Below are 24,969 nucleotides of genomic sequence, written 5' to 3'. Positions count from 1 at the left end.
ATGTTGCTTTTTCTGCTTTTAAGCCAGGAAAGCCTTTTGTTTAGATTTCTTCCTTTCCCTTTATAAAGAATAGACCATTCTTGTGCTTTCAGCAGGCACTTTCAAATAACTCCCAGCACTCAGAAACTCCTTTGACTTTCATAGATGCTTCCAATGAAATACCTCACAGCTAGGCTCTTGGCATATTAAAGTTGTCTCTTTTAAAATTTACGGTCTTTGTTCTACTACTGATCTTCAGTGTTCTAAGCAGGACCTTAAACTTCACAATGTTTGCTCACTGTATCCAAGGTGTCATTGGTGGTTAGGCAACCAGTGTAAGTCAAATAAATCTTCTTGGTTTGCAAACAGTAAGTCTAGCAATGTGCTGCTCCTAGTCAGCACGTCCAACATCTATAGGAACAAGGAGTCCTTAAGACATTCCAGGAACCTGATGGATGGCATGTGCACAGTTGTTTTTGTTTTTTTCCAACAAATGCATGGGTAATTGAAGTCACCCATGAAGACTGGGCTCAGCTGGCCCAAGACTTCAATGAGCAGCCACAGTAAGGTTTTGTTGGCTTCATCATCCTGACAGGGAGGTCAATGCATAACATCCTCCTTAGTGATGACCTCTCTAATCATGATCCTAAGGCATTAGTTACATAGAACTGGCATGGTCTCCACAGCTCTCCTCTACATGCAAATATCTCTGTCACATAAAGTACAACTCCACCTCCTCTTCTTCCTTTCTTATCTTTCTGAGAATATTTGTAGACATCCATTGTGGTCTCCTCATCATGTGAGTTTTCCCACCTATTTTCTGTGATCCCTCACATTGGGCACAAGGCTCTAGCTCCTCCTGCTTGTTTGCCATATTACATGCATTGGTATACATGCATTTGAGATGCATTGAGACCTTAGACTTCTTGCCTTCAGAAAGGGTTGAGGAGCATTTCTTACTGCTCTGGTAGATGCACTCATCCACCATGTTGCTTATGGATGTACAAGTGTCAGTTGTGGACCCTAACCCCCAAGTTTGTTTGAAGCATGATTCAGTAAGTCAGAGCCAGACTATTCAGCTTCAGCAAAAGCCTCTGCTGATCTTCTTACAAGCATAGTAGGAGGGCCAAAATCGGTGTTCTTCCTAATGCAGTCTCATGCAGCCCTAGAGAGCTTTGTAGGTGGAACAGCCCTGCCCTGGGAGTCAGTATTTGAAGAAGACCCACCACTAATTTTAGTGGTATCAGACTTTTTAAAGAGAATCCATCCCTTGGAAAATTAATCCGTCTGACACTTGGCCACAAGCCTCTGTGTGGGAGCCATTCAGAGCAGTTCTGAAGGCTTAGCTTTGTGCAAGCACCCTTGAAGGACTACTTTGCCCCATACCTTTTGTCAAGCACTTGTCTGTCTGTTAACCTGGAAGAGTGCCATACTCCTAAAATTCATTTTGTTGCAAGTAGTACAAAAAGACATAGAACTTGTCTTATGGCATCTTTAGATATTAATAACTTATCAAAGATTGAAATTAAGATATTGAGTGCAGTCTGTTCAAATGTTATTTATGTTCTGTCTTCTCATGTAAGCAAAATGCTAATTTGTGTCTCATCCATTCCTTGTCAAATTAGCCTCTTATATCCTTTTAAAGGTGCTAAATGAGAGAGATCTTGTTGCCAGTGAGATAAAGGGAAATGAGCATATTTGCTTTGTTTGGAGGCTTGGTGCGGGAGGCAGCAACACACGACAGAAACTGGCAGAACCAACCAACCCCAGCTTGTAGTCAAATACTCTATTTCTGACATGTGGCAGCACCACTAGCTTCAGAAGGAACTACATGAGAATTGCACTGCCCTCCTGGCATTTCCTTCTCATGACAATGACAGATTGGAGCCCTGAAGCTAATTTTTAAAGTATTTTGTTATAAATAACATAGAGAGAAGTTTGTAAACTAATTCAATACTAACAGCATCTAATGCTTAGTACTGTCTCCTAAAGCAGGAGGCAAGGAAAAATAAAACAAACAACAACTTACTAAGGTCCACAGACACCTACCACATCAAAGTAAGCTTTTCACCATCAAGGTGTACAACTGATTTTCCCTACTGCTAGATGTCAGCAAAGCTCAGTTCCCCCTATAGACACTGGGGGAAAAATAAATATTTGCAAAGAATTTTGCCTCCTGCAGTGTCCTCACACGAGAACTGTATCCTAGCCTTGCCTGTTGATTCTCATGAACTGCAAAAGAAGAATGATTAGTTAAGCAGTTCAAGTCTGCACCGATTATGACATGTAACATGTGACACATCTGTCACTCACTCACTGGATGAGTGTATACTGAAACTACTGTTCCAAATGGACACTCTGTGGGATGGATAATTACTAAGTTTGTGCTATTTCCAGAACACAAAGTGCCTTCTTTCCCTGGACCAGAAACACAGTCCCCACATCTTTGTTCTGAGAAATCACTTCGGTTTTCAATAATGGTCTACTCATTTGCTGGTGATATTTCCCAGAGCAACAGCACCAAGCATTGTACCAATTTCTCATTAGAGGCAAGTAACTCTGCAAAAGAAAGCAGCTGTTGCTGGCCATTGCTCAGTCAGCTGTGTGTCTTAAACAATTATTTTTCCTAGGCTCTACTGCTAAGAATACAAAACTTTGAGGCTACTGTATGCATTGAAATTGTAAAAGTACATTTGCCAAGTCTGCCATTTGTCCCCTGAAATATGAAATAAAATAACATTTCCCTGGACAGGCTTGGGGTTGTTTTCCAATTCATCTGTTATAAACTGAACACATTTATATAGTAAATTTGTGGAGGTTTTAAATGAATTTGCACTATGCCTCTGTGCCTTACCTTTCTGACACCAGAAGGGAAGAAAGAGGACTCCTTACCTGAGTTACCTACAGTGGTCTGCAGAGGGATAGAGTTTCATCTTATATTTCTGCATTCAGAAGCACTGATGGCCGCCACTGATTTCTATGGGAGTAAAACTATTTCACTATTATCAGGCCCAATTTTCCTGCCAAAAAACTTTGGGATTAGAAGTGGCACATCATGCCCTTCCTGAGTACTCTACCAGGTGTAGGCATTTTTTCTGGGATGAATGTTAGACCATAGGGAATGTGATGAAACCAGATCTAGTGGAGCAGGTTACAACAGAACATTTCATTTTCTCTCTCATTTCACCAGTTCCCTTTTATGGTCTGCACTGGTCAACCCCTCTCACCTGCTTATAGCAACAAGAGGCTTCAAGGAAGGGAGATTTTGCCTCCTACCCTGACACATGGACTAGGCAGTACCAAAAGCTTGACAAATTATACATTGAACTGGCAAAATACCCTTGGAGACAGACACAAAATATCCTCAGGGAAATACTTTTAGATTTATTAGTATCTCTTCTGAAGTACATATTTAGCTTATGATAAGCAGCCGTAATCTCAAATGTAAAATAAGCCAATCATTTAAGGTAGCTTTCTCCTAATTCAGGATATATTAATGAATGATGGCAGGAGCATAACACTTACTGAAGACCAAAACAGGTACCCTATCAGTATCTATACAAGATTTCATTATTAGCTAAATTTCAGCTTTAAGAACAAAAAGCCAAATTCTGGTTCAGTAATATTGGAAACAACTGATACAAAAGAACTGATTTCTTATCCTATTCAGTCAACACTAGCATTTTTAGGCTTGTACATCTCTATTTGAAAAGTCATGTATTCTGGGTATCACATTGGGTTTGTTCCTTACCTTTCCTACCCCACTCCCCCTTTTAAAGCTCACAGACTTGATAAATCCAGAACCTCCTGACAAATAATTTTATGTGTTCATCTGACATAAGGTTTGAGTCATCTGGACCCATTCCCTCCTGCCTCAGCTAGTCTATTGAACACCAATCACAGGATAGTGACTTTGCACTTTGTTTGCTTTGATCCAATTATCTAGTACAAAGCTCCAGTTACTATTGTCAGGGCTGACAACACTGTGCTGTCTAAGCATTGAAGCCACTGGGGCTCATAGCACGAATCTAACTGTTTCCTGTTCTCTGACACCAGATGCAGTAAATTACATTTACTCCCAGATCCCTGAACTCCCAACCCTCTATTCACGAACAGCAGAGCCAGTTCCTGGGTGGGACGGATCAAGCAGAGTAGCTGGTAAGTCTCAAGGAACAAAATATTATAATACCAGTGCAGTAGCCATGAACTCTTATTGTTATATTACTTTAATGAGTCTGGTGTCCCAATATCATTTAAATGCCAGGAAATACTGCTTGATGTGTATTTTTTTAATAAGTCAAGGCTTTTTGAACTGCAGTGAATACTCTCAAAACAAGGTAGCTGAACTACATACAAGTACCATAGGAAACCTTTTTTTTTTCTTTTTTAAACATGGAAACATTCAGTTCTTTCCATCTCTGCTGGTACAAATACATAGTATTTAGGTGTGTCCTCTCTTGTACCCATGCAACTCACAAGACCACACACATTCTTCAAATATTTGTGTCATTTGTACCTCTTTGTGTGCCATTCTTTCTTCTTGGGAAAAGGTGGGCTTGTTTTGTGCTTGGAGTCATACAGAGAATTTTCTAACACTTATTTTTCAAATTGTGTGTGTGTCTTAAATGTAACAAAAAGATTGTTAGAAGCTGTACATTTTTATTGTTTTCAAAATCCTTGTTTTCTAAACAATGTACTCCCTGTCTCAAGACCGAATTGCTGGTGGCTACCTAAGAGGTGTCCCAAGGAAAGGGATAAAAGCTGGCTTACTTAAGAAATAGATTAACCAGCACAGCAAAGCAACATCTGCAGCTAAGGCATGGTACACAGCTATGAAATGTGTAATTTTTTCCATAAGTTCTGTTGCAAACCATTCCAAAATCTTTCCATCCACCAGTGCTTACCTGATATGTCTTTAAAGCAAGCTTTTCTGTGTGTTTTGTGCAATTTTGTCATCAACAAGAAAGTAATAATTTCTTTCATTTTTTGGATGACTCAGAAGCCTTGTTAATGTAATCCTTGATAAATGTATCGTGTATGTGCAATAGGTGTTCTTAAAAGCAGGCTGTAGCCATCCATCTTAAAACAGACTCAAAGTGTAAGTAGTGGGGTTTTTTTAAAGAAGAGGTTCTGAATCCACAAAAGAGGCAGAATCTAGATCCTTCTGTTGGCACACTGGGGTCTTGTCCTGAAGCGCTGCATCATGTTTCACTGTAATTAAAGCCTGTGCAGAAAACTTGTACTAGTAAATACTAGCTGTCATCTTCAAGTACTGCTTTCAGTTCTAACTCTATTGTCAGGTAATTTTGTATTCTATTAGTAGATCACATTTTGCAATTTGCATTTTGACAAGCTGGGCTGCTAGGTTTTCTCACAGAGAACAAACAATGCACACAGTCAAATAAGCAAGGTTCTGTTATTCACTTCTCTCATGGCAGTGCCTTTTACTGGTGAACAACTTTCTAAGAAATTCACATATGTTTATGCATTTGCTTAGCCAAGTAGCTTTAATATGGTACGTGGGTTGGTCAGAAACCACATGTTATGCCAATATCTAAAAACAATGCAGTAAAATCACAGTAGAAGACATGAAAATAAATTTTTGACAGTCAAAAGCCTAAGCAAATTAGCCAAAGTTGAAATACAAAAGGATCACACCTGTTAGCTTTCTAGGACAGCATCCTCCAAGAAGTGCTAGAATTTGTTGCCCGAAGTCTCCCTAGTAGATAAGACATCATTACGTAACAGTACTCCATACCATAGATAAAAAGATGTATCTTGCAACTCTTCTTAAATATAGAACCACAGAATTTTAGGTTTGGGTTGGAAAGGACCAATCCATCTAGTTCCAACTACCCTGCCATGGGCATGGATGCCATTCACTAGATCAGGTTGCTTAGTGCACCATCCACCCTGGCCTTGAAAACTTGCAGGGATGGGGCATCCACAGCTTCTCTGGGCAACCTGTTCTATGCCTCACCACCCTGTGAATATTTAAATCTGCCTTCTTTCAGTTCAAAACCATTGCCTTTTTTCCTGTCTCTATCTGCTCTTATAAAGTCTCTCTCCCTCATTTTTATAAACCTCCTATTGGTGTTGTGGAAGGCTGCAATAAGATCTCCACAAACTCTTCTGTTCTCCAGGCTGGACAATCCCAGCCCTCTCCATCTGTCTTCATCAGAGAGGTGCTCCATCCCTCTGATCATCCTAATGGCTCTCCTCTGAATCTGTTCCAAAATATTCATATCTTTCTTGTGCTGAAGATCCAAGACCTGGATGCAGTACTTCAGGTGGGCAGAGTAAGGGCAGAGTAGAGGGGGGTAATCACCTCCCTTAAGTTGCTGGCCACATTTCTTTTGATACAGCCTAGGATAAAATTGGCTCTCCGGGCTGCAAGTGCACACTGTTGCCTCGTATCCAACTTTTCATCCATGAGAACCCCCAAGTCCTTCTCCTCAGGACTGGTCTCAATGACTTCTTCTCCCAGTCTCTTCTCATGTTTGGAATTGCCCTGATACAGGTGCAGCTCCTTGCACTTATACTCACTGAACTTTGTAAGATTCTCATGGGCCCACATCCCTGGTTTGTCCAGGTCCCCCTGCATGGCACCCCTTCCTTCTTTTGTTTCAGCTGCATTGCTCAGCTTTGTGATATCTGCAGATTTGCTGAGGGTGCCCTGAATCTCACTGCCCATGTCATTTATTAAGATACTAAAGAGCATCAGTCCCGAGAGACTGGGCCATCAGTCCCATCACTGGCCTTCGCCTGGACACAGAGCCATTCAACTCTCTAGCTCCAGCCAGCCAGCCAATTCCTTATCTACCTAATAGTCCATCAATCAAATCTGTGTCTCTCCAATTTTGAGATAAGAATGTCATGGGGGACCATATTAAAGGCCTTACAGAAGTCTGGATAGATGACATCTGTTGGTCTTCTCTTGGTGACTATTGCCATTATTCCATCACAGAAGCCCCTCAGATTAATCAAGTGTGATTTTCTATTAGTAAAGCCATGACAGCTGCCTCAGACAACCTCCTTATCTTTTATGTGCCTTAGCATATCATCTAGGACGATCTGCTCCATGATCTTCCTAGGCACAAAGTGAAGCTTACTGATCTGTAGTTTCCCAGTTCTTCTTTTCTCCCCTTTTAAAAAATGTGGGCAGCATTTTCCTTTTTCCTATCAGTGGGGTCTTCACTTGACTGCCATAACTTTTCAAATATGGTGGAGATTATCTTGGCAACAACATAGAATTAAAGAATCATTGACTAGTTTGGTTTGGAAGGGAACTTAAAGATCATCTCATTCCCTCAATCCGTCTGCTAGGGGCAGGGATACTTCCAAGAGACCAGGTTGCTCAGAGCTCCATCCAGCCTGGCCTTGAATATCAGCCAGTTCCCTCAGGACCCTGGGATGCATGTCATCCAGTCCCATGGACTTGTGGCTATTCAGCTTCCTTGAGTGATCTCACACATGTTCATAACTTGAAGTGGGAGGGTCTTCACTTTCCTCACACTCACCCAGAGGATCAGGTACTTCAGAGAATTGGGAAGCCTGACTCCATGAAGACCGAGGCAAAAGATCTCATTTGGTACCTCAACCTCCTCTGTTTCAGTCATCACCAGTTCTCCCTTCTTGTTTGCAGGGAGATACAAGGAGGTAGATTCTTCTTGGCCTTTTTTCCTAACCTATGTACTCACGGAATTCCTTCTTGTTACTTCTCATGTCCCTTGCCAAGTCCTATTCCAGCTTTGCCTTGGCTTTCTTGACCCCTGACATTAAACCATATTCCTGTATTTTCCCCAGATCACTGTCTCTGCTTCCACTGGTAGATGTTGCTTTCTTACTCCTTGGTTTGAGGAGGTGGCTTCAGCTCAGATATGCTGGTTTCTGGCCTACCTTGTTCATTTCCTAGACACTGGCATAGAGAGATCTTGCATGGTAAGAAAAGTGGTCTCAAAGCCTTGTCAGCTCTGGTCAGCGCTGAGTCCTTAAGGACAGTGTCTCAGGGGATCTCATTCATCAACTCCTTATAGAGTTGAAAGTTCGCTATTGTAAAGTTCAAGAGTTTGTCTTTGCTCCTTGCCAGGATCATGCTCCTCAAGGTCAGAAACTCAAATATGGCCAGGTCCACATGATTTAACTATCGGATTTTTGCTATCTGCTCCTGAATTCATTCCCACTGTACAGCCTTCTTTCAATGCACAATACTGACCTAAACTGGTGCATCAAAGCAGGGAAGGTCTGGCAGATTGCATCCTCTTCTGCACTACAAATACGTGATGCTCAACTATTTGACGTGAAAATCACCAGTCTGTAATGAAAAGCCATGCACCAGATAATATTTTTTAATTTTCAAAGAAAAAGAGGAGCACGGGACCTCTAGGGGAGCTCAAGGTGCTACTTCTCTCTAAGAAGGTAATAATCTGATGGGCTGGTGGTGCCCTCTGAGTTGTGGAGCTCAGGACAAATCAGGAACTTCTGCTCATCAGAGATGATTTTCTGAATGTGCTGTTGCTGCCTCATGGTTCGTTCAGCTTAGCTTCAGTTCAGCTGGCCGCTCAGAAACCTGCCAGTTTTAGGATCTTCACTGTAGGCAAGCCAGCCTCTATTTTTACCTCCAGCTGCACACCTCAGAGCAGAGCTCAGCTCTCAGCCTTGCAGCTCCCTTCTGGCTGCCCAGACTACTGTGGGATGGCCAGGTGTGAAAATGCCAGCACGGGAGGGAGATCAAAAAACTGTAGGCCCTACTTTATTGTGGAAATGGGCATCCTGTGCCCAGGGTCATGACAGCCATGGGCACGACTAGGCCACAAACCTCCTGAAGCAGTAGTAAAACACAGCCCTCAGGGATAGTCCACTAGGTTGCAGTGGTCAGGGTGAGAATGGTGCTTCTGCAGCCCACTCTGGCCTTCAGTAAGGCATCACTCTCAGAGGCAGCAATGCTCCTTCACCCACTGGCATCTCTGTCCCCTGGCTCCATGCAGGCGTTTGTGAGGTGTTGTACTTGACCTAACCAGTCCTGCTGGGGTTGGCCAAGGTCTGAGCAGATGTCCACAGCACATAGATAGATGGCCAGACCCAATCAATCATTTTTCCCACCAGTCTGCACTCCTAGGGGACAAAGGAGACCATGTCATGAAGCACAAGATGGACCTGCTCACCAACACATTAATTTTCTATCATGCACTATAGGCAGTGTAATGATGCATGTCATGATAAATTTCCTATTGATGATGAAATAAGTTGCTTTAAGGTTACAAGAAAAGTAGTTCTACTGTGTGAGAATAAAAAGACTGAGGAAATATATGAACATAATGGTAATTTTTTTATATTAATTATTTTTTAAATACAAACATACCAAGCTACATTGATTCTTTGGGCAGAGATATTCTGTACTCATTTGAGAGTTAATCAGGAAAAAAAAGCAAACATTTCACTTTGTGGTTTCCCCAGGTAAGATAAATCATGATTATACCATTGAGCTTTGTTGATGAAAGTGATCGCTCCAAGTTTCACAAACACTTGTCACTGCCTGTGGTAATTTGTAATTAAGTGTCTGTGGATGTCTGTCCAGGAGCCAAAATGTCTTCATATGCCTACAAGGAATGCTTAAATTTTGGGAAGTCTGAGATTCTTTTGCATATTTTTTCTTTGGAAAGCTTTCTACTGATATGTCCTCATATCTCAGCATGGGTGTTGGAGCAGAGTAGACTTCTTGTCTATTCCAACTGTGTGGTCTACACTTTTCGTCTCATTACTACATCCTTAACTACTAGAAAATCTTTGCTATTCTAAAGCAACAGCCCTCACACATGTTTTTACCTGTTGTTTCATGACTCTGAAAATCACTTCATTACTACTTTTTTCTTCAACTTTCACAGTGGTGCTTAATGCTTAATTCACATAAACAAGGGAGCACTTCTTGGCTATTTTGTACATTCTCTTAACCTGGAAGCAGAGGTCACCATTGATATATTGGTGTGGAAGCTGAGAGAGCTACCCAGCCACACACCTGTGGGAGAGCTATTCCCACGTGATTTTGTTTTCCCACGTGTAGAACAAAGATAAACAATATTTCTTCACCCCTCTAAAATGTTTTGAATGCTACGGATGGAAGAGTTAAGCAAGGACAAGCATTGATAATTAAATGGTCTGGGTGTTGCAGCAAACAAAACTTGTTACTAATTAACTGGCAGTTTGATGGCAGAAAAGAGAGTAAAAGGGTTCTCCTTGAATTTTGAAGCAAGTTCAGAATGGAAAGTTAGAGGGCAACCTGCATGCTGTCACCTCCCCTTGTCTAAATTACACCTAACCTCTTGGTGCTCCTAGTTGTCCAGAGATAGCTCCATGTGGTGTGAGCTGGAAGAGTAGGTCCTGTTTGCTGCACATACACCCAATCTCCACCTACATAAAAAGCCATAGTGTAATTGTGCCCACAGCTTTGCATCCCACCTCTAACGTAGAACACCTAGCCCTTTAGAAGCAGGAAGTAGGAAAAAGGGGCACCATAGTTTTCTTTGTCTGTTTGGCAATTAACCATTCACTGGCTTTTTTTGTTGTAACATGCACTTCCTCTCTTGTTTTCATTCAAGCTTTGTGCACCATGGAAATTAATGTGGAGAAAGACAAACAGACAGGAGAGACCAAGATTGTCTCTGCTTCACCTGTTGGCCCAGATGAGGCCCATCAAAGAGGATTCAAAGTCTATGATGATGTTTCCAAGGTAGTCTATGAGGTTCACTCTGGTGGCACAGTGGTAGAAAATGGAGTACATAAATTAAGCTCAAAGGACGTAGATGAACTTATGCAAAAAGCTGGACAATCAAGTGTAAAAGGAGGGTATGAAACAATGACTCTGTCAGACAAAAATGTGGTAGCCGATGGAAACTTTAGCCATATGAAGGAGCAAATGCTCTTCAAGGAGGCAAAGCTGGAAATGGTACAGAAATCCAGCAAAGGACGTGCTGTTAACCCTCAGCCACAAGACAAACCCTGTGGTGGTGAAACCCCAGAGGCCAGTGCAGATCAGCCGGTGACAATGATATTTATGGGCTACCAGAACATCGATGATGAAGAGGAGACAAAGAAAGTGCTGGGCTATGATGAGACCATCAAGGCAGAGCTTGTGCTGATCGACGAAGATGACGAGAAGTCACTGCGGGAAAAGACAGTGACTGATGTTTCCACCATGGATGGGAACGCTGCTGAGCTGGTCTCTGGCAGGCCCCTGTCAGACACGACAGAGCCCTCCTCTCCCGAGGGAAAGGAAGAGAGCCTGCCCTTGGAAGCTGCCCCAGGTACACAAAAGAAAAAGCGCTGTCAATGCTGTATTGTCATGTGAACACCTCCTCCTTCCCCGCTCCAGGCAGCTCCTGCTCCATCACTTACCTAGACCTCACTGTACTTCTAACTGCAATACTGTGAACTGGAAGTGAATGCCTCCATTGCCTTGCAGTTGGGTTGCTTTCCTTTCTAGTTCTTCAGGAAGAGGAACACATGGTTATTTTCCCATCAGGCATACTATTTGGTGTTGGGGAGTGGTTGGGGGTTTTTGGCTTCTTTTTTCTTTGTGTTGTTGGTGTTGTGTTTTGTTTTGTTTTGTTTTTCCTTAAGACTACAGAGTGAGAGATAAATGAGAAGTGGAACATATGTTTTCATATTTATTTGATTTATAGATATATATTTTATATATATAATGAAAACACTTTTTATGTTTTTTCTTTAAGTATCTGGCAGGCTTGATCAGATTCCTAGGATTTTGTAGGAGTCTGAGTTTCACAGCCACCAGATATGAGAGCCTTAAAAAAATGTTACTTCTTATTTTTAAGAAAATTCGCATTAGGCATTATTTTATAGATCATATTTTTTATTTCTTTGGGGAAGGCTCAGATCACTTTACTGTTTTGATTTGCTAAAACTCAGACAAGCCTTTCCCAAAAAATTGTATAATTTTGATTTTTAGTAACTCTCCAGTTTAGTTTGCAGTGTCAGAAAAACCCATTAGCCATTTCTGCTTATTGGTGATACCAGAAGTGGACCTTAATTATTCTTTCTAGAAAATGTATGAATGATCATTTTGCCTTATATAAATCTTCCAGATTACAGTATTGTATATGCACTTCACCTCCCCAAATTACAGTTGAAATTGACATAAAAAAGATGCAGCTGTCACACCAACAGAAATGGAGTCACTCATCAGAGTTACTTTTAGTAACTCTGACAGTGTTTATACATGAAGTTGTCCTGCTGAACTCCAGTAGAAGAGGGATACTGCTTTCTATTTCCCTAGAATATAAATGAACTTCTCTGGCAGTCTGACCCTGTTCCTACTGGATTCAGTGGCAAAATTCTCAGTGCTGGGAATGGGGGCAGGGCCAGAGTTTCTTTTGTAGTTCTTACAGAAGTGTAATTTCTCACAGAGGGTACCTTCAGTGCACCTACATAATGACAAGCAATTGGGTCTGATGCTGCCCTGCTTGTCCAGGTAAAACTCCTGTGGAGGCCCACTGGAGTTTTGTCAGAGCAGCTGTTTTGGGAGATCCTCTAGCCGCAAGACTAATATTTTCAAAAACTGCTGGTGGTTTTGGATGCTTCATTTTCTAATGTGGGGCACTAAAAGACGCCTGATTTCCAGTGCATTTTTCTTCATTTGACCTCTGAAAATCAGGCCTCTTAGCAGCAACTAAAGAAGAAATGTAAAAATATGAAGGCATCCAAAATCAATAGGTCTTTCTTTTTTTCTTGTTCCTTGATTCTTCTAAATGAGAAAGCAGCTAGCTTTTTCATGGTGAGTTATTATAAACCTGATTCTTGTATCACACTGGTTTGGCTTAAGCTTAACTTCACTCACTGCAGTGGAGTCACTCTGGAATTAATACTACATGAGTGAGATTAAAAATCAGGTTTTATATCTTCTGATAGCGTGAACATGTGCTGAAGATTTATATCTTCTGATAGTGTGAACATGTACTGAAGATTATTTTGAAGTGTCTTTGAAACTATCAGACTTTAAAAATCAATAACAGCTACTGAAAAAAACAGTAAAAAAAAAAAAGAAAAAAAAAGAAAACAACAAATGCCTCTTTTCAGTCTGAGGTGGTTCCTATGATATTTCTGTTCTTTCTTGGATGGTGCTTTTACTGCATTAATTGTTAGTCCAGAGCATCTGATTAAACAAAGTTCTTGCTCTGTACTCTTTTCTTTCTGTGCCAGTAAAAAACAACACTTATTCCATGGTGGTAATACGAGGCACACTGAAAACCTACACATACAAAAAAAGCAAAAAGTAATTCCCATGTTAAAACACTCAGCTGTCATTATGGAAATGGTCAACGAAACTTCTTATCACTGCCCAGGTGACTGTCAGACAAAAAATCTCCAAGCAAGTAGTAAAAAAAGCAAGAGTAGTAAAGACAGTCTCATCTCTTTGACACCTGCAGAAATTTTGCTGACCTCCATACCAGCTGCAGTGGCAGAAACAAATAGACTTCCACATGCTCCCTTTGCCTCCCCCGGGGGCTTTTGGTTGGGAGAAGGACCAAACTCACCCAGAGAAGCTCTACACATCATTCTTTGACTCAGGCTTAGGTGGTTAAATTTTATCACAGAGGGGAAAGGCCACAGAGCCTCATATTGCAACAAAAGGTCTGGTGGCTGTTTGTTAGAAACTAGCAGCCTGCGTGTGTTTTTTTGGCTGAGTTGTGTGGGTTTTGGGGTTTGGTTTTTTTTGGTGGGTAGTGGTGGTTGGGTGGGGATTTTTTCCCCCCTTTCTCTCTTTTCCCAAAAATGCTAAGAATTTACAAATCTAAACATTTCTTGAAACAAGACCCTAAGTTTCAAGCCCAATATGGCAGGTGAGGCTCTCTGCAGGCTTGTTTAGGAGCCCTGAAACACGAAGGGTGAAGCTCTTTCTGTCTCATACCTACCTGTGAATGATGTGGGAGCCCGTCGCGCTTTGCAATAGTTCTGTCACTCTGGGGCCTGCTCACCTCACCAGTAACACTCAGAAACAAATCCCCCAGCCAGCTCCTCCTGGCATGGCCAGTCATCTTGTTGCTCACCACCTTTTCCTCTCTGGGTGTGATGCCACCTTCACAGCCACCCTGGCCTCATGGTGTCTTCACAGCCTAACCTTTTTCCTCTTGCCACTCCTGTCCCCATATGGACATTCTTTTTCAAAACCTCCTTCTTGGGAAATTTGGGGTATCATAATAACCTTACCCATTCTGTCCCTGCATCTCTTGAGCCATGTGCTCCCCTGTCAGATGACCTTCTGGTTCAGCACCAACTCAGCATTTTGGGGATGACTCCCTTAGCAGCCAGCTTTGGGAGATGCTTGCTGACGCTAGGACCAGAATGTGTCTGAGACCACTGCGCCATCAGAGGGAGGGACAGCACGGTGGGGAGATGGTGGCACACCACAGTCCAGAAGTGGCCCTTTAGTGGTTAGAAGTAGAGCACAAGCCTTAAACCTTAAACCTCTCAAATAACTACTGCTCAGTACTTGTAGCTAACATTGAGTGCCTAGGAAGGCCAGTCATTTTTATGTATTCACATTAACTCCATGGTTAACAGGCCTCGGTAGGTCAAGGAAAGCTAAAGGTTCTCCTGCATAACATTGGTCTTTACAGGTCAAGGGCAGTTCCCCATCTGAGTTCAGGAAAAACATGAAATAGGAGCTAATGGGTCTGAAATCACAGGGCCTTGGCTGAAACACGCTTAGTCCAATCATCCTCCTCCACAAGGGCAGCAGTCATACCTGGACATTGCCTTGTCCCTTCTAGCCATTACTCTGCAGCCAAGTTACAGGGGAATTCAGATGCATTAGCCCAGGCTGATGAATGTAGACTGGTTTTCCAGGGGTGGTTTGGGCTTTGAAAGGGTTGATTTTCCCCTTACCCTTGGATAGGACGCTGCCTGTGAAAATCCATGCACAATCAGGTGCGACGGAAGCAGCCTGCTCTGTGGTCAAGCAGAGAGATTTTTGTAAGGATCATTATGGGATGGGGTTTTTATATTGTTTTAAACAAAATCCCTGTCTGTTTAACTTATGCCATCACGTGTACATTTACAGTTTCAGCATGAGGGGATACAAAAAAGTAGAGTCAGAAACTGGTTCAGTAATAGCATTTTGCCACAACAAACTGCTCGCCTTAACTTTTGTAAGACAAACAAAGAAAAACCTCTTTTCAGTGTATTTTTCCCAAGGCTGGGAAAAAAGTAACCTAGGAAACTTTTTATATTTTGTATTTTCTAAGTTTCTATAAACCCACTCTCCATGTTGTCCCTTGTTTGCATTCAGGGACCATTTATTTTGCAAACCACTGCATTTTACTTCTATTCTTTCTTTCTTTGTTTTTCTTTTAACAGAAAAAAAATACAAATCAAAAACCACAGCATTATGATTAGTGGCTAGGCAATCTCTTTCAATTACTAGAATATCAATACAGAAAGAAAAGAATTACAGGGTTGTTTTCTTTTTTTAATTTCTTGTGGCTGATGTACTGTATGGTATATGTTTACAGAACTCCTCTGGTCTGCCTTTGTGATGTTATCTAAATGAATGACAAAGTAGGTATGATGTGCCATTTGACAGTTTGCCTTAGCACTCTTGGGTTTCCTTCTTCTTTTTTGTATCTTTTATTTCCTTATTTTTTTCTAAAAAGTGCAGGCTGTATTCCAAAGCTGTATAAACACAACATTATCTTTCAATCCCCAGCAAGAGAAGTGTGCATAAGCCTTTTCCAAGAAGTGTACCTCTACCAGTGCATTACAAGACTTCATTCGTGCAAACAAAAACATGTATGCCTAATTCTGCTGTGCGTAGGCCTGTTTCAGTCAGCAGGACTGTTCACAGGAAGAACATTGTAGGCATCTGCAAGATCAGGACGTGAATGACCCACACAAAGTGTAGTTTGGGTGTTCCTTATGTACCTACGTAGATTTTATGCACTGCTGAGTTTGCCCAAGGTGGTGTAATCCGAGAGGCTAACTCTAAGCATTGTACTTCTACTGAGAAAAGTACAAAATTAAATAATGTTTGGCATCTGGTAGGATCAGGTCCTGAGTCAGCATTGCTACCATCCATAAACAAATATTCAGAGGGACTTCCCTGATGGGTAATATATTAGTCCCCTGCCATTGTACCTAAGTTCACTACTGATTCTTCACATCTGAAATTATTAAGATACTACAGACTAATCTGAGCAGAAAGATAGCATAGAGAGTTGCTAGAGAAATAAAAGGTGTTCTACCTTTTAAATTTAGTCAAACATCCAAATGGCATACTTGGAAAGTAAGCGGGGATATAATAGAAAATGTAGTATTTTACATTTGTGTATTTTTTTAAGGAATAAATATTTTTGTAATGAGATACAAACCCTAGATGGGTATTGAGTTTTGGAATATCATCCTTCCCATGACATTGAGCCTTTCAACTTTTTCATATGTTTATGACAATGCCCAAATTCTTGGGATCTTTTGTAGACCTAACCACATTTTTTTTCCAGGAAGAAGGATCACAACACTTTTTAAAAAGAGTCAAGTTAGAAGAGTAGAATCCAATATAACTGCTATAGACACAGCTAAATAATTAAACATGTTTCACAGAAAAAGGTGGACCTACACCTTCTATAGCTAGACAAATTTCTTTACCTAGAAAGCCAACGTAATAGGCAATAGCTAACTACTTTCAGCAGAGTGGTATGGCTAATAGAGGAAATACATGTTTTGTCCTATTTTATCCAACATTAGATTTCAAGGTGCAAGAGATGGTGCCACTGGAAAGAGTTGAACAAAATATTATAGACAAAGTAGAGGATTTCCCCACATGCTGAGGCATGGATTCTGTATTTTTTCTAAACTCAGCAAGTTTCAACCAGTTCTCGCTGTCTGTTGAAAAGTTTAGGATTTGCTTAGATTGCGTTTCTTGACCCTTCTGAGCAGCAAGAGTAAACTTTAGTTCTGAGTTTAATAGTTGCAGACTATGACAATATCCAACAAAAATATAGAATATGTAATTTTTGTATTAAAAGAGTAAATTCTATAAAATGGCTGAATTTATTCAGTTTAGAATATAAATGGATTGTCACCTAGTCCAAAGAGAATATAAATTCAACCTGTAATATAAACTTCTATTAACCTAGCTTGTAAATAGTGAAAAGGATGCATGAAGTTCTTTAAAATGTCCCACTTGTATTTAAAATTAAACAATTATAAAACTGAGCCTTTTTCCTTGTGGATTCAAAGAGTCTTGCAAAATCGATAGCTTTTTACCTGTGATGGTTCCACTTAGACTGTTCAGTGGATTAGGAATAGGCCACTTCTCTTAAGAGCAAACTTGTGAAGTATTCCAAGCCCCTTCCTTCAGTTTGCTAAAGCTTCTCTTACTTTGCGGGGTTTTGCTGCTATTGTATTTCAAAGCTTTCCTGCAATTGTTTCCCAAATTCTTCTCAAAGATTCTTCTCAAGGATTTAGAGGTTTGTTCTAAGAATTAATCTACTTCAGAAATTCAATAAAAATCCCTTAATTAATGTTTTAGAATCAGCTAAGTAACTCAAGTTCACTAGTTTTGGTATATTTATATACTTTTAAGTTGCACTGGTATGTTAGTGACTTGTACCAAAATTTGGACCTTGCATATCTGTTCATCAGGTCTATAAGACCTAAAGATTTGCCCATGAGCATAAAATCAAGTACCCAAGTAGTTCTTTTTAATGGAATGACCCAGACAAGTAAAATATAAGCACATGCACATATGTGTATAGGGTCTGATCTTTAAGCAATATGCTACAGGCAAGGCTTATGCTGCTTTAACTGTGTCTTCTCATTAGTTTAATTAGAATTTTAAATGGTGTTGTGAAACTGGTGCACTTTTCTGCAGAGGGTTTTAGAGCATGGTCTCCTTGCTGACTGTGTTTGAGGAGACAAACACCCTCCAAGAACTCTCAAAATCCCACTGCCTGGAGATGCAGGAGACAGAGGGGTAAACTTTATATCTCCACACAAACACAACAGAAAAGGCAGTGTAACTTTTATTTCCAAATTTTTCTCTCTGCACACCTCTGCCTCAGACTCTGCCTGTCCCCTGTCTCTCTGCGTGTTCTCATTCTGGACACTATGGTTCAACTGATCCCTTTTTCTTCATCCCTCTAGTTTCCTTTTTCTGGTCTCCTAGAAAAAAAGAGGGAGAAGAAAGGAGAGACTGGACTTATAAAACTCACCCTAGGCCTGCTGGTGTCAGTCCTAAGAAATTATGGTACCTTGTCCTCACTATTTCAACATTTTCCTGCATTTTCCTAGATTCTTCTGACATATTTGATATTAAAGGAGCACTCTCCCTCTCTATTCATCTGGCATCTCTTATGTGTTGCCCAAAGAGCAAGTTCCATTAAAATCTCGCTATTTAGGTAAATTTGCTGTCTCTCTTACTATTCCTTTGGAACACACTATGCCCCTTGAACTCGTATGAGCCAGATGTGTCCAGGTACATAAAATATCAGCATCCAGAAAGCAGTTGTTACAGCAGCAGAAGGCAATCCACCCCACCATATGTCAGGTTGCTATTAGCAGGGCAAAAAAGCCTGGAGAAAATATGAACTTCCCCACAAACTGATCCAGCATGCAAAGGCATTCTCAGTAAAATTATCTGCCAAGAATCTACTGGTATCCCTCCAGATTATATGCCTGCTAAAGAGAGGCAAACTCCAAAATTAAGAAGGTTTTGTGCAACCATGTAAAGTCCCCACTGAACGTGGCGCCTGAGCTATTCTAACCTTAAGCACATACTTGAAGTGTAACAGATACTCAGCACTGTGCAGGTTAGGGATAGCCTTGAGGATGTGTGAAGATCAGTCAGTATTTATGATTAAGGTGCTCCGCTGATGATGGTCTCAAATACTGTACCTGTTATTCCTGTTATTTTGCAAGGAACTGCTTAGGGGCAGATACAAGAGAAATAATAAATCTGAAAGTTTTTGCTTTTCCATTGACCAACTGAATCTGACTGCAGCAAAGGTAGCCAAGAAGGAGCAGGTCAGGACAAATGCAAAGAACGCATTTCTGAAGGTTTTCTGCCCCTCCCAACTACGTTCACTCCATAGACAAAGAATGACTCTTTTTAGGGGTTCAAGAAAATGTTGTGTAAAATGCAGCTTTTATGGTGAATGTAGATTGTGGTTGAGATTTTGTTTAAGCTTTAGTCTCCCACTTTCTTTGTGAGCTAATGTAAATAAAATCCCATTTTGTTGGGGAAAAACTGCTGTGCTAACACTGGATTAGAATTGCTGGGGATAGCTGCTGTACTTTGTAACCTGAAGTGTACTTTTTTGACTGTTATGTTTTTTCTTCAGATTAAAAAATGAGTATTAAAAAAAACCAAAATAAAAAAACCAAGAACACTGCCAGCAACAGCCATGCTTTAACTGTGGCTTCTCTTTTTTTTTTTCTCTGTACAGTATTACTAGTAAATAAATCTGCCTTTTCACTGCGCCTATTTCTGTGTCTTTTTACTGTGTTTGTCTCTACCTACCACTGTTCAAGATATGCTGTGATCTCAAGGACATACTGCACTGGAGCTGCCTCTCTCACTAAAAGAATTAAAGTACTAACACCACAGTTGGTTTTTTTTCCCCTTTCCTCCACTGCTGTACCCTGTTACTGTTATTTTTATAAGATCCTTCATACATATTAACTCATCATACCTATTACTCTCTCATTTTTTTTCCTTTCCTTCTCCTGTGATACTTTACCAGGCATATTGTGGACCCTGGTGTTCTAGGATCATATGGCACATTTTCATATTTGCAGAAGAAAAAAGAAATTGGGTTTAGCCAGCAAGGCAGTATGTTCTGAGTGAACTTATTACCTGACTGAGGGAAGTATTCCGTACAGAATTTGTGAGAAGAGAACACTGAATTACTTAAGGACTGATAAACAGTGTGCAATTTTCTTTCAGGGCTTATCACAGGTAGAATCCTCTCTATGTCAGGGCTTGAAGAACCTCACCATAGTCTGACTTGCAGGGGGAAAAATAAGAAAAAACCCTCAAGTAGTGGGGTTTTTTCCTGAAATGCTGTGTTTACCTGAGGTTAGAATTATGATAGGATGGATAACATAGCTACACATCACATGCCTCCTTATCAGAAATTTAAAAATTCATCTTAAATTCTGACACTTAGGAATACACCTCAAATTGCCCACTGCTACACAAGCACCCACCCTCTGTTCCTTTCACCCGGAAGTCATAGAGATAAAATGTATATATGCACACACACACAGAGGCCTTTGCAATATGGTACTTTTTAGCATCACAGAAAGGAAAACGGCCCTGCATTTCTCCTTTATAATATAGTTCTGAAAGTTTTGCAGTAAGTGTAGCTTTATATTGGCTTTTTCCTACTTGTGTTCAGTGACAGAAAGTAAATTTGGCTGTCCAAGAAGACTCTCTGAATGCTGGGAGAACTGGCATGGTTCTGTCATCAAAGGCCTAGAATTGATTCAGCTGAGAAAAATTATTGTAATTGTTTCAATCTCTTTGGTTTTCCAAAGACCTTCCTAATTCAGATTGTGTGTCGACATAGCAAAAGGAGGGATCATGAACTTGTGTTGGCAGTAGTGTTTGTGAGAAGCCCATGAATTAACAAGGGCATTATCATGTCCAACTAACTTAGTGCTTGGGCACTTGGATACATCAAGTACATATTCCATCTGTTAGCACATACCATGGCCTGTGACATACTCTTATTTTCATTCCGCCTCACTTTATTCCATAGACATGAGAAGATTTTCATTTTCAGCTGATAATTCTTCTGCTGTACAAAACTGAGTCATCCAAGTAAACGCCAAAAACAGACTAGACAATTTTAATATTGCTGCTGTTACTAAGGTTTCAGAAACAAGGTATTTCCATGCATTTCCCCTTTTAAAATTTCTTAGGAAAAGAAAAAGGGTTTGGGGATATTTTTAATAAAATGTTTAGCACCTGGTCAGATACCATGGCACTCCCCTGAAGCTCTTCTGGAGTGGTTCTGTGGAGGTCAGGGACTTCACAGAGTAAGGGAATATTCAGTATGTAGGAGACCTCTCAGGTTTTGCTTCTTTTAAATTTTTTTTTAATAGCTCTGTATCCCTTTAGTAACAGAAGGAAAATAGGTGCTTACTCTCAGAGTTCAACACTAGAGGTGTGTCAGGAATCTGAGGGGCATGGAGGGGAGAAAATGGAATAGCACATTTTCAGAGCACCCCTTTCTTCCCTGCAAGACCCTCACAACCTCCTCTCGATGCCTCAAAACTCATACAACTCTGCAACAATTCTTACTTCACACCATGATATTTTCAAGGTTACATGAAGAAAGCGTTAGTGCTAGTAACTGTAAGAATTAATAATAAAAAAGGGAACAAGAAGTTAATAACAGTTTTTGCTGTTCCAGGACCTCCATTTGCAGTTCTCATGTGCTGCTCAGATGTCCATTGCACTATGTACAGTCACACATGAATTTGCTGTACCTGCTCATGGGGAAATAAAGGCTGGTCTCTGGAGGAGTTTGCAAAACCACAGCATTTGGCACAGCTGTGCAGAACACTCTCCACGTCTACATGTGATAGAAAAAACTACCTGCTTTATTGTCACAAGAGTCTAGTTGACACACATCACCTTCTCAGATAAGACAAGGAAGGAGATACTTGTATAGAAATAGAGTTCACTATATCAAACTTGAAGGAGGACACTTCCTAGAATATAACCCAAAATAAGAATTAAGGGAAAAATTAGCTGGCTGAGAGAGAGATTGGATCACTCTAAATATGGGGCAGGGAGGAGTTGTGTTGGTGCACAGACACTGGCATCACACTGGTTGCTGCAGAAAGAAGGGAATTGGCTTCTATCTATTATAGAGGGCAGCTCTTCCTGGTGTAAGGAAGTGAGGTCTCTGGACTCACTGAGCACTAATAAAGATGCTGACTCAGGTCCTGAGAAACATAATTTCTAGTTGCTGCTGCTCTGAGCAGTTCAGCATGACCTCACAAAAAGTCTCATCTGCAAATCTACAAAGGTATGTAGACACAACATCATCCACTTGATTTGGATGGGAAGTGCAAGTTCCTAAAATACTCTGTGAGTCTGAAGTTTTTCACATTTTACATCTGTTATTTAGGATGTTTAGCACTATCCTGCCTTGTGCAGCTGTGGTGATGTGGCTGTTGGTGTCTGTCACAAGACTACACAAATGTAGGGCATGCTGTGGGTACACAGCATCATAAAATATCTTCTTACTGCTACAGTTTTGGAGTGGTTCTGCTTGTAACTGCACTGCCAAACCAGAAAAAAATATAGGCTGTATTGCAATCAAACCCAGCCAGTTACAACAGTCATGCATTTGCTGGGAATGATTGGTTTGCCATGAAATAGGAGAAAAAGGATTTAACTGTAGCATGTTTGGTGGCTTGTATGTATGCAAACAAAAGGAAAATAGGTGAAGAGAAAAAGGGAGACATACAAAAATGGGTCACTTTCTCAGACACGACAAATCAGTTCAGCTTCCTTTTTGAATATTTCCACTGTATGTAATGCATCACTGGCTGCAGATTCCCTCTGGCTATAGATGAATCTGCCCCAGCAATAGCAGCACTATGGTAGCTCTTGTGGTCTGGGGGAGTTGGTTGAGCTAATCAGTCCTGCTGTAAAAGAGGTTATCTGTTCATTTGAGTATAACCCCGTGCTAAAATGACTGTATAGTGGTTACCTGTAGACAGCCTTTCATTGTGAGCGTCCTGTGGCTTAAAAAGACACCTACTGCTTAGTACCATCAGGTCTTGAACATTATATTTCACTGGAGTGTGGTAGTTATATAATTAATTTTAAAGCAAATGAGATTACTTAGCCCTGACAAATTTTTAAGTAGATTGTTGGTGCTTAGTTTTTGTTGTATTGTAAGATGTTTCTTCTTAGCATGCTGTAATAAGTTATAGAAGCATCTTCAGAAATAAGGGTGTACAGGCAAAAATGAGGTACTTCCTTCTGTTGACCAGCTTAAGAATTTTATATTGTTCATGGTTAAGTTACTGGTGAGATGGGGTAAAGTGATGAATCCGTTAAATACCACATGTAGTTACATAGAGACCAGAGCTGACATCTGGAAATTCTCCACTGCTGCTATTTCAGTCTGCATTTTTTTAATAGAAACTGGAGGTCACCAAGGGGTTAGTAAATTGGGAGAGTTAACTAAGATAGAGACCACCCTGGGAAGAAAACAGCCCTTAACTTAACAAGAGAGAAGTAAATTCTATTTTTGCTTCTACAACTTATGCTTATGTGCTTTTTGGAGTCTTTTCTGAATCTCCAGCTCATGCAGTCAAACAATTTGAGAAGAGTCTTTGCTGTAATTTGGGGAAAAAAACCAAAACAAACACAAAACAAAACAACAAAACAAAACAAAAAACAACAACAAAAAAATACACCAATAAGAGAAACAGTAGTTCCTGGGATTCCTGGCTAAGAATGAAAACTGGAAAATACTTCCTCTAGCTGCATGGACAAGTCCTGCAGGTCTGTGGTACTCCATTTTCTGACCCCTTTCTGTGGCATTTTTGAGACCACAGACAATATTCTTAAGTGCTCCTGAATACAATGAGGAAATGAGACTAAGACAAATGGAGAAGCTACTGAAATATAATAAACACTGTTTAGTTTCTTCACTGATTTTATACACCAGGATTTTGAGTTCACAGAGCTGGAAATACTGAGATTAATTTATTGATGTATCTTCACAATGTGCCAAACATTTGCTAAATATGAACAAATCCAGGAGCTATCATGGAGGCTGTTACCTGCCTGTCTCCATTTTCTTCACACATTACAAGTCCTACAGAGGAAGCACTGGGGCTTAAAGCTCTAAACAATGTTCAGGATATTTAAAAGTTTTAATTGAAAGTGAAAATAAAAGGAAACTAATTCTTTTCTCTCCTCCAGCACCAAAAAGGGTCTTCCTCTAATACACAGACTAAAAGGAATTAAATTCAGTTTGATGTCAAAGGACATTTCACAATTTAACAGCTGTAAATATTAGAAACAGGGCCAATAAGTCACTTAGAAAAAAGTCCACATATGCCTTCTGGGCCAGAGCCTTACCCAGCCAGTGAACTCAGAGTGCCTGTGTGTGAAGTCAAGGCAGACTTTTGTCACAAAGCACTAGAAATGAAGGAAAGTATTGAAATTAGTTCAAAAAACCCTCTCTGGTGGAATAATATTTTTTTAAAGCTAGGTTCCTGACTGCCAGAGAGATTGCAAGGTGTAAATAACCAGTCCCAGAAAGCTAAATTCAGGGAGTGGAGCACAGGCTTTGGTTGCATACCCAGCTTACTCTGAAGAAGTGAAGAACCCGTCACCTGAGAAGCAGCTGGTTTTTCTTTTATAAAGCAAATAAGTGGCACAAAATCAAGATGTTTTCACAAATGGCTCTGCTGTGCAGAACTTCAAAAAGCAAATCTCTTTATAGCAGCAAAGCCGGGTTGACCCTGTAGTTACACTGCCTGGAGTTCCTGGTGTGTTCCAATATTACCCACTATAAAAGTACATGACTCACCGCCCAAGTCACAGCCTTAATTTTCATCTTATGTGTTTAGTCATTTTCAATTATGTACAATTATGTTAAGAAAAGTTTGGCCAGAAGAGTTTGTAGAAAAGCTAGTTAGCTTATTCAATAGTAAGCAGTCAGGTTAGTACATTACTGTGATACAGGTTACTGAAAGCCATGTTTTTCAAATATGTAAGAAAAAACATGTCCAGCAGGAAATTCAAAGACTCTTTTAGAAAAGAGACCTGTAAAAGATCTGTTGGAGAAAAATTTAACCCTTCTACTAGTCTTTGAATCCCCATAAATGCTTTCTGTCATAGCAGAAAAGAACTAGCCGTGTACTTGAATTTAATAACATGGGTAGCCAAATTTATTTCCATGGATCTTCTTGTACCATCTCATTTCATTAGAGACTTCT

At 40.4% G+C, this 24,969-nt stretch overlaps 1 protein-coding gene across 5 annotated transcripts in view; it reads left to right on the top strand.

The window, feature by feature from the left end:
* The window catches only part of PALM2AKAP2 (PALM2 and AKAP2 fusion), a 264,493-nt gene that overhangs the window by 112,859 nt on the left and 126,665 nt on the right, over positions 1–24,969 (top strand). For 2 of the 5 annotated variants that reach the window (XM_088156661.1, XM_014889226.2), the window contains exons 6-7: positions 4,036–4,137; positions 10,575–11,279. The exons of 1 other annotated variant lie outside the window; for it this stretch is intronic. In XM_088156661.1, coding sequence (XP_088012787.1) covers positions 4,036–4,137; positions 10,575–11,279 — 807 coding nt within the window. The remainder of the gene's footprint in view (positions 1–4,035; positions 4,138–10,574; positions 11,280–24,969) is intronic. 2 more of the 5 variants (XM_088156662.1, XM_088156663.1) reach the window with 2 other exon arrangements.

Source organism: Sturnus vulgaris, chromosome Z, assembly GCF_052056855.1.
Source record: "Sturnus vulgaris isolate bStuVul1 chromosome Z, bStuVul1.hap1, whole genome shotgun sequence".
NCBI lineage: Eukaryota > Metazoa > Chordata > Aves > Passeriformes > Sturnidae > Sturnus > Sturnus vulgaris.
Note: the sequence above shows the minus strand (reverse complement) of the source record. Positions and strands in the feature narration are given on the sequence as shown.